The sequence below is a fragment of the Gobio gobio genome, assembly GCF_949357685.1.
Source record: "Gobio gobio genome assembly, chromosome: 19".
Lineage (NCBI taxonomy): Eukaryota > Metazoa > Chordata > Actinopteri > Cypriniformes > Gobionidae > Gobio > Gobio gobio.
In genome coordinates this window covers 18717158-18727285 of record NC_137112.1, presented here as the reverse complement: position 1 = coordinate 18727285, position 10128 = coordinate 18717158, and the positions used below count along the sequence as shown (strand labels likewise).

Genomic DNA, 10128 nt, shown 5'->3' with positions numbered 1-10128 from the left:
GCATAAACGAACCCAAAGCTCATGAATGATTTGTTAAAGGCTTTTACACACACACACACACACACACATTCAATGTGTGTGTGTGTGTGTGTGTGTGTGTAAAAGCCTTTAACAAATCATTCATGAGCACAATCTATATTTTATTTAGTTGTAATGAATGTGCCAGGAGATTTTGGTTGTGGTTCTGCTATGACAAGTTTTTAAAGCATGCATATTTCTTGGAACTAAAATAACATAAGCCACAAATCGATAGGAGCTGGAGATAAACCTGTCCGAACTCTGTTTAGATGCTTTGATATTTTTCTAGAGCCAAACAATATTCACAAAGACAGAAGACAGAACTGGGTGGATGTTTGGTTGGATCATAAGCGACTGTAAGACTCTTTACTATACTGACACAACTAGCCCTAATATTTCTTATAAAACAAAATGTTGTTGTAAATATGCACAGCATAAATGCTGTTAAAAAAGCAATTATTTACAATGAGATCAGTATGTTCTTCAGTTCTGCTCTCATATGGAGTAATGAACAGAAGTGGGAGGTGTAGTCACACGGCTCTGATCAGGCTGGTGTCACATGGTTTGTGTTTGCAGTCACTTCAGAGAACTGGACTTACTTCTGTTATACAGTTATTATGAAAGTCTTTCATGCTTCCTTTCTGAAATATTGAAAACTACAGACGGACATTTAATTGCAAAAAGGCAGCGAAACAATGGAAATACCAGCCATAAATCTCAAGGTAATTTATTTGTTTTTTTTTATGTGTGTTGTATAGTGAGTGCATATATATATATATAAAGAATTCATTGTTAAATGATCCCTCAAAAGCTTAAAGATCACAAAGGAAGAGGGTGTTGATGTTTTATATATAAAAAAAGTATGTATACACTTTATGAAACAGGAAAGATTAAATAAAATTGTTTTAAATAATTAATCAGCAACTTTCTTATTCTAAAGCAACGTTTTGTCAGTTTTATGTCTTACATTATTTCCTCAGATATGCTTCCCTGATTCTAGTTGCACATCTTACTATTTCTATGTCAGTGGCTGTGTTTCAAAACCTAAACTGCTTACCTAAACAGCATTTTCTGTGCATTCATCATATAGGGGCCTTCAGAATTCTATCACAGTCAGGCCATTTTTGGGGGGCGGGGGCAAGGAACCATTAAAATTACTAAAAATACATTTATTTTCTTTATTTTGTACCAAGTTGGGTCACACTTTTTAGGTGTCTTTAAGTACTATGTACTTAAGTAATAACATAAAATAAAATAAAATTGTTTGGTACAACATGCTTATTTTGTTCATGTTGTATTGCAAAATATTTTTTGGGAAAAATCATGCATATTAATGTATCAAATGATTAAAACCCTCAAGTTGTAAATATACATAAAGTGGGACCCAGAATTGCCCCTTTGTAGGGATTCTTATCTCGATTCTTTTAGAAAAGCATTGCCTGTAACACATTTTGTATTTTAGAGATGCCAAAGATCATAGGTGCAGCATGTAGCCCAAAAATGCCCATGACTGAATGCTTGCTAGGTTTTGAGCCACAGCCTGTTTCTAGGGAATAGATCTGTACATTTACTCATGAGCTGCACTGTGTGTGTGTGTGTGTGTGTGTGTGTGTGTGTGTGTGTGTGTGTGTGTGTGTGTGTGTGTGTGTGTGTGTGTGTGTGTGTGTGTGTGTGTGTGTGTGTGTGTGTGTGTGTGTGTGTGTGTGTGTGTGTGTGTGTGTGTGTGTGTGTGTGTGTGTGTGTGTGTGTGTGCGTGTGTGTGTGTGTTTTCTCTGCAGGCCATCGTATTGGTTCACTGGATACTGACAGTCTGGTGAGAGTTATGTCGCATTTGCCTTTCTCGTTTCTGTTTTCTATCACTAACCTGAGGAATTTCACCATTCGTGAAAGTTTATCAGCCAGCTCTCAGTTCAGCAGACTCGGAAATACATTTCTTCTTTAAACTAAAAAAAATTAAGCCTCCCAAGTGTGTGTATATATTGAATCCATAGCTATATATTTTAAAGCCTTCTAAATTTGTGTGTGCGTGTGTATGTTTTAAAATACTCATAATCATAATCCCTAAAATGTGTAATGTAACATGTTATGTTACTAACTAAAATTTTCAATTGTACTAAAATTTGTAAGTAATCAACCCAGCAATGAACCGTACTAAATTAATTTAAATTGATAGCCTTATTTACAATATTAGTCTTAACATTTGAATGTGTGTTTATGTGCAGGGCATGCTTGATTGCCTGGCTTCCTATTTCTTATGTGTTGGGGAATGTGAGTGTTCTTGCATTGGGAGTGTGGGCCATAGCACAGAGAGACTCCATAGATGCTGTATTATTGGTAGGTGTGAATTAGTTTTTTTTTAAATCATCCATGAAGAGTATGATATTCAGACCATGAAGGCCTAAAGACATACATTTTATTCAGTATTGATTAGAGATGATAAATCCACACGTTTATAACATTTGAGTATTTCATAGCCAGACTTTTGACTGGCCATAAAGGCTGGTTCACATTTTAGCTCATTCTAGCCAAAAAAATGCCTCTTAGACAGGAAAAGATCTGACTGACAAGCCAGCAATTACAGTTGGTCTTGTGGTAACACTTTACAATAACAGTACATGAATAATCATGTATTAATACATGAATTAATGATTAATTCAACATGAACTCATGATTAGTGAAGATATGAACTAATCATGAACAAGTGAGGAGCTATCATGAACTAAGACAGGAGTCATAAGCATTCATGCATGGATAACACTTGGGGTTACTTGACTGTAACCCTGTTCCCTGATAAAGCGGAACGAGATGCTGCATAAGCTTATGCAAATGGGAAATGTCTTTGACATAACCAGCTGTGAAAATAGTGTGAAAACACGTCAATGAAATTGACCCGGAGGTATTTATAGCCTCGGCCGGTGACGTCATAGGCGCACCTGCTGCACGAGGCTATAAATAGATGAGCTTCAGCTGGAGCAAACCAGATCTTCTTTGTTTGAAGACCAGTCCTGAAGCATCATCAGCACGGCCTAGCAATGCAGCATCTCGTTCCGCTTTATCAGGGAACAGGGTTACAGTCAAGTAACCCCAAGTGTTCCCTTTCAAAAGCTACACTCAATGCTGCATAAGCTTATGCAAATGGGAACGAGAATACCCACGCCGCCGTGCTTGATGGTGCCTGGACCCCTTACGGTTGTGCAGGTGTGCACAAGAACGCAAGAAGCCTCAGGCATTAGCCTGTGATGTCGACTCAAGGACATGAGAGCCCAGAGTGGCATGAGCATCCAAGCTATAAAGTCTTAAGAATGTGTGCGGAGAGGACCAACCTGCCGCATCACAAACACTTTGTAAGGGAGCACCCCTTGTTAACGCAGTAGAAGAGGCGACTCCCCTGGTGGAGTGAGCCCTTAATCCTATAGGTGAAGCTTGACCGTGCACCTCATAGGCAAGAGCAGTAGCATCCCTGACCCAATGTGACATTGTTTGATGGTGGCAGAACCTCTGTTACGGCCCCCATGGCAAACAGACAGTTGCTCTGACTTACGCCACTGGCTAGTGCGGTGGACGTAGGCCTGAAGAGCATGGACTGGACACAGTCTATGAAGTTTCTCCTGATCCGGCGTTGTGAACGGCAGAGGGCAGAAGGTTTCAAGAGTGACAGGATGTACAGTCAACAAAGGAACCTTAGGCAGGTAGTCAGGGAGGGGATGCAAAATCACTTTCACCAAACCTGGGGCAAAGTCTAAGCAGGATGCGATATTGACAGAGCCTGCATGTCCCCAATTCTTTTCAGAGAAGTTATAGCCATAAGAAAAACCATCTTTAGAGTCAGAAGTTCGTCAGACGCTGATTCTAGAGGTTCAAAGGGGGTCTCAACCAGACCCTCGAGGGCTAAAACTAAGTCCCATGAAGGGATCTTGGCTCTTAATGGAGGCCACAACTGCCTGGCACAACAAAGTGAGCAGGCAGAAGATGCCTCCCAAGTGGCACCCCATCCACCAGGGCATGGCAAGCCAAAAGAGCGGCCACATAAACCCTGAGAGTGGAGGGGCAAGCTAATGTTTCAAAGGGGGTCTCAACCAGACCCTCGAGGACTTAAGCTAAGTCCCATGAAGGGATCTTGGTTCTAACAGGTGGCCTCAACCGCCTACCCCACGAATGAAGCGAGTGAGTAGAGGATGTCTCCCGAGCGGCACCCCATCCACCAAGGTGTGGCAAGCCGAAAGAGCGGCCACATGAACCCTGAGAGTGGAGGGGCAGGTGCCTGATGACAACTTTTCTTGCAGAAAATCCAGAACTGAAGTTACCTGGCAGTTGACTGAATCTACATTGTGTCGTACACCACCTTTCAAAGACACCCCATTTATTAGCATAAACTTTCAGAGTGGAGGAAGCTCTAGCACTTAGGATGGTCTCAATAACTGCAGGCGAAAGCCCCGTGTCCCTCAGTTGGTGCCCTTCAGGGGCCAAACATGAAGGTTCCACAGGTCAGGCCTGGAATGGAATATCGTGCCCTCTGCCTGAGACAGAAGGTCCCTCCTCGCCGGAATCGCCCAAGGCGAGCCGTTGAGGAGAGACACTATCTCCGAGAACCAAACCCTGTTCGACCTACGCAGCGCTATCGATAAGAAGCAAGACCCTTGTTGGCGAACCCCGGCTAGAACTCCCAGGAGCAGAGCGACTGGAAGGAGGGCATACAGACGCATTTTGGGCCATGTATGAACCATCACATCCAGACCCAGCGGGGCTGGGTGACAGAGAGAAGCAGGGACATTGCGCTGTCTGAGAAGAGGCGAAGAGGTCCACTCCCTGTGGTCAGCTCTGTAAAATCTGATCCAGATCTGCTTGACTACTTCTGGGTGGAGTTTCCACCCCCCCATCTGTAACTCTGTCTGGACAGTAAATCTGCTCCCACATTCAACCGCCCTTGAATGTACACTGCTCGAGTGACAGGAACTTGTTCTGAGCCCAGAGAAAAATCTGAGCACAGACCCCCCTGGTGATTATATATGAGATATTTAGCTGTATTGTCCACCCGCACTAGGACATGACAGCCCCTCAATTGGGGGAGAAAGTATTTCAGGGCCAGAAATACAGCCGTCAACTCGAGGCAGTTGATGTGCCAACTGAGTTGATTACCCTCCCATTCCCGTTGGGCTGGACGACCACTTAAGGCCGCACCCCAGCCCGTCAGGGAAGCGTCCGTCGTTAGCAACTTGCGACGACAAGGTACGCCTAGAGTGGGACCCAAGGCAAAAACCGGGGTCTGAACCACATAGTTAGTGTACGAAGCCACATGGCGCGCCACTTTATTTGCCTGAGGATTGGCCCTAAGTCCTCTGGCTTTGAGCCACAACTGAAACAGTCTTATGTGCAACAACCCCAAAGGGAAACCCGTGGAAGCTGATGCCATTAGACCTAACACTCTGGTGCTGATGATCAGTAAGATCTTGGTCTAGCCTGACTTTGCTCAGGGAATACTGAATGGTCTTGATTCAAGCGGGAAACCATTGTGCCCACCTTGTGACCAAAAACCGAACAAACCCTAGATAAGTCGTTCTCTGGGCAGGAGAAAGAACACTTTTCTTGGTGTTGAGTCTCAACCCTAGAGAAACTAGATGAGCCAACACACTGTGTTGAAGCACCATCTCATGTGATTGTGCTAATTTCAGCAATCGCCTCTGTAATTCAAAATTTGAATGCCCCGGAATCCCAATGGAGCCGGTAATACATCCATACATTTTGTATACATGCGGTTACAAGGCTAGCCAAATGGAAGACCCGAAATTGGTAAGCTTTTGCCCCCAAGAGCGAACCTCAGGAACTTCCTGTGTTGTGGCAGACTTTATATGCGAATACATGCGTCCTTCGGATCAATCGTGCCGAATCCAATCACAATGTTTAAGACTCGAAGATCTGAGATTGGACACCCCCCCACCCTACTGGGGACCAGGAAGTAACTGCTGTCACTTGTGACAGTACGAACGCCAACTCCGCCTTCACGGAAGTGGAGACCACGCCGTTCAAACAAGGAGGATGACAAATAAATTAGTTTACAAATTTTTACCGTGCTTAACACCCATGCAGAAACGCCTGGCAGAAGTTCACACGCTGCCTGAGACTCTGAGAGTTACAATTTTAACACTTCCTGTTGAGGGGATGTTAGACGTTCTATGTCCTGGATGATAGCAGGATTTAAACACTGAACGTCTAACATTTCACTGGAAACCACTGCCCCCCCGAATCACCAGAGGCAGCGGGGATGGAGTAGTTTTGAGGATAACGGGGTGGGGCGAGCAAATGTTTGACACGCCCTGTCCCGTGGGGGCAGACTGGGCACCAGACCACCGGACTTCTTATATTGATGACAGTCCCGAGGTCTGCCCTGGGAGGTTGTTGAGGATGACGAGCCGGTCTCCAGTCTTTACGAGGGAGAGCGCGACTCGCCACACTCTGCTTATTACCCCCCTAAATCTTGAAGGACTGAAGAGAGGTTGTGTGGCTGATAGCCCCTCCCCTTGAGTGCATTGAGGAAGAAACTGAGTGAACACTTCCCCATGTTTCTTCCACTCCTTTAAATCTGGCCACTACAGAGTTAACTGAGTCACCAAATGAACCACTCAAATCCTTCAGAAGGTAAGCCTGATATGCCTGCAAGACAGCCATGGTGTGCAGCGCAGCACCAGCCTGTCCCTTTATATTTATTATTCTTATATAATCATATACAATATATATTCCATATAAAATAATATATTATATATATATATATATATTCCATATAAAATAATATACAATATATAATTCATATATATAAGCTTTGCCCATGACAGCCGACGTTTATTTTCTACATGGCTTTGTGGGGAGGTATGTCTCTTTAATGAAAATGCAGACCCAGGCGAGAGATAGCTCGTGAGCGTCTCCCACCTGGGGTATTCTCACATATCCACGCGATTTCGCACCCATGATAGTCGAAAATGTCGAAGTCAAGGGTACAAAAACACGTGAAGTAAATGCTTTCTAGACAGAAACCTCAAGCTCACTGCGTTCGGGGATCTCTCATTCACGGTGCCAGACAAACTGCCTTGGCCACTGCGCGAACAACCACCTCGATAAATTCCTCGTATGGATTCACCATCATGTGAGGAACGATCGCAGGCGGCTTGCTCGAGGTCCGCGGACCCAGAGATTCATCATCATTCCCCGCGCGAGCCGAAGAAACGCCGGAGCGCGCTTCGGGATCACGCGGGGAAACATGCATTTGGTGAGTGAGTAAGCGAAAGGGACGGACCCGTCTCTTGCTCGTCAACAAACCCATTCGAGAGCTCCGAAAACTGGTGCGGACTGAAAGTAGCCAAGACGAGCATAAAGCATTCTAACTGTAAAGGCTTGCAATGCTCGCACTCGTCTGACTCAATGCAGCGACCGCATGCTCTTCCCCAAACACACACAGCAATAAACGTGCACATCCAGTTCTATTTGAAAGAGAACATGAATATACAGCGTTTTACTCTGCTGACTCGTTTCCAACTGATTAGATTTAACTAGAACTCTTTCCACTAATGTTTCTTTGTAACAGAGATGAGAAAGAGAGAGAAAAATCTGCACACTGCCATGTTGACAACTAACTCCTAACAAAGATCTCATGTTGAGTCTTGAAAGAGAGAGAGAGAGAGAGATATATATATATATATTTTTTTTTTTCAGAGACTTTGTAACACACCATAACACAGAGTTGGTCTGAAAACAAAAAGACCTGGTTTGCTCCAGCTGAAGCTCATCTATTTATAGCCTCGTGCAGCAGGTGCGCCTATGACGTCACCGGCCGAGGCTATAAATACCTTCGGGTCAATTTCATTGACGTGTTTTAACACTATTTTCACAGCTGGTTATGTCAAAGACATTTCCCATTTGCATAAGCTTATGCAGCATTGAGTGTAGCTTTTGAAAGGTAGTACATGTTTGATAATTAATGCATTAATTAACATGTATGGTTAAACTAAATCAAACAGGCTTTCTAAGAATGAATAACAAATATTTTGACTTTGAAATACATTTTAAAATGTATTATTGTAATAATTTAAAAATAATTATCAGAAGCTTCATCATAAATATTACTGAAAGCCACAGGAATAGTTTTTCATTACTTTCACTGATCACCCTTATCAAACATATAAAATACTAAATCTGCTATATTATATCTCAAAAGGTCTCGGTTATAGTGATATCTCGGTTATAGGGGGGTTAGGGGCTTTGGGTGCTCGAGCCCCTGCCCTTTTTCAAAATGAATCAAAAGTGCCCCTCTCAGACAAATATCAATGATAATATCGTGGTCAATAAAACTAAATAAATGTGATTATTATAACATGACAATGTATACAATAGTAACGAACGGCTCAAAAGTCGGATAATTTCTGTTGAGGCGTTGTCATAACGCGTTGCTATGGGTTGCGTGCGTTTTGATTGACTGCTGATTTTCCACTGTTCGGAACGGCTCTCGAGCCAAATATGGTCCTTTCAGAGAGTGTGTGGCCTCACGGGAAAAAAGTACGCCAATATTTTTTTTTCATCCATAATCAGAGCTAATGTGTTGATTTAATTACAAATCTATATATTAGCTATACATTTTAAAGTATTACACAATTCACCAATGCCCGTTTGTCATGTATATACACCAACCAATCTGGCAAAGCAAGTTCAAATTCCATTGGGCGATGTGAAACGGTAATTTTCTGTTCTTATTCATAAATCGGTTGAAAATTATATGGACAGACGAACTAACGTTTGTGGAACTATTTCCTGCGGTTTGTCTCATTTTATAAATTGCATCACTGACAGAATGGATTTTAAAAGACAACAAACAAATCCCTGCACAAAACCACAGCAGCAAACGTCGCATTAATGGCAAGTAGTGTTGAATTCACTTGTATTTATGCATATTGATACACCGTTTACTATTTCATGAAACTATCAAAGTTAACAAAACCCAAGTGCCACCGGCACCTACATGCCTATTAAGCGAAGTGTAGGCTGGCGAAATGGTTACATGAAAGGACTTATTACCATTTTTGAATATTATGTAGCATAATGGAAGAAGTCTCTTATGTTCATCAAGCCTGCATTTATTTGATAAAAAACAGCAATATTGCGAAATATATTAAAATAATGGTTTTCTATTTTAAAATAATTTTAAATATAATTTATTCCTGTGATCACAGCTGGATTTTCAGCATCATTACTCCACTCTTCTAGCCTGACGTCGTCATACTCAATTCTAGTCAGAATATGAGTCTGATACTGCTCCATTGGGCTGTGATTATGGGGTGTGTTTTAACCAAACCAGGAAAGACCTCAATTGGATAGACCTACAACCAATCAGAGCAATGGACCGACGCATAACGTTAGTTGTCAAATGTCAACAGAACTCAACTGCACACAGTGTTGCCAAGTCCGCGGGTTGAAGCGACCCAATTATGTGATATACAGACCCAGAAATGCGAATTTTAGCAGGCAGCCCTGCCAAAATAACACATATTTTACCCCCCAAATGCCTTTTTTCCCCCGGAGAACCCCGCTGGAAAGATATTGGGCTTGTTTTTGGCTAGTTTTAAATAACGTTAGCAATTGGGCGGGTTTGGTTGTAAAAACTTGGCAACCCTGTCTGCACGCACGCTGGAATAAGTAGCCTAACGTTAGAAGAAAAAGATGAGTGAACGATCTTTGTCGGTGTTGTAAAAAAAGAATTTAAGGATACACAGAGTACTTACCAACACGATCATCATTTCTGAGAGAAATAGTAAAGGTGAATGCATATACGAACAAGTTCTCCGTTTAGGATTAGAACAAATTCAACCCAAGTGCCTTTGATGATGTGGATGATTACGTTACTGTTGATCATCGTCTAAAGCCCGCCCTGACAATTTCATTGGTCCGAACAGTTTCTGTTCGGGCATAATTACTTCTCTACGGAGAAAGTCCAGACCGAACTGCCCGAGTAAAAATGTTGTGGGCGGGGCTAAGTTTGGCTGGCATCCAGGCAACCACTCTTCAGTGTCACATGATCATTCAGAAATTATTCTAATATGAGGATTTAATGTCAATGATGGAAACTGTGAT

General features: G+C 42.6%; 1 protein-coding gene across 1 annotated transcript in view; it reads left to right on the top strand.

Annotated features, from left to right (window-relative positions):
* The first annotated feature begins 513 nt into the window (after positions 1-513).
* agtrap (angiotensin II receptor-associated protein) overlaps positions 514-10128 on the top strand; it is a 43450-nt gene continuing 33835 nt past the window's right edge. Inside the window, exons 1-3 of the mRNA XM_079844055.1 lie at positions 514-740; positions 1797-1831; positions 2241-2352. Of these exons, the coding sequence (XP_079700181.1) occupies positions 714-740; positions 1797-1831; positions 2241-2352 (174 nt within the window). The 5' untranslated portion in view covers positions 514-713. The remainder of the gene's footprint in view (positions 741-1796; positions 1832-2240; positions 2353-10128) is intronic.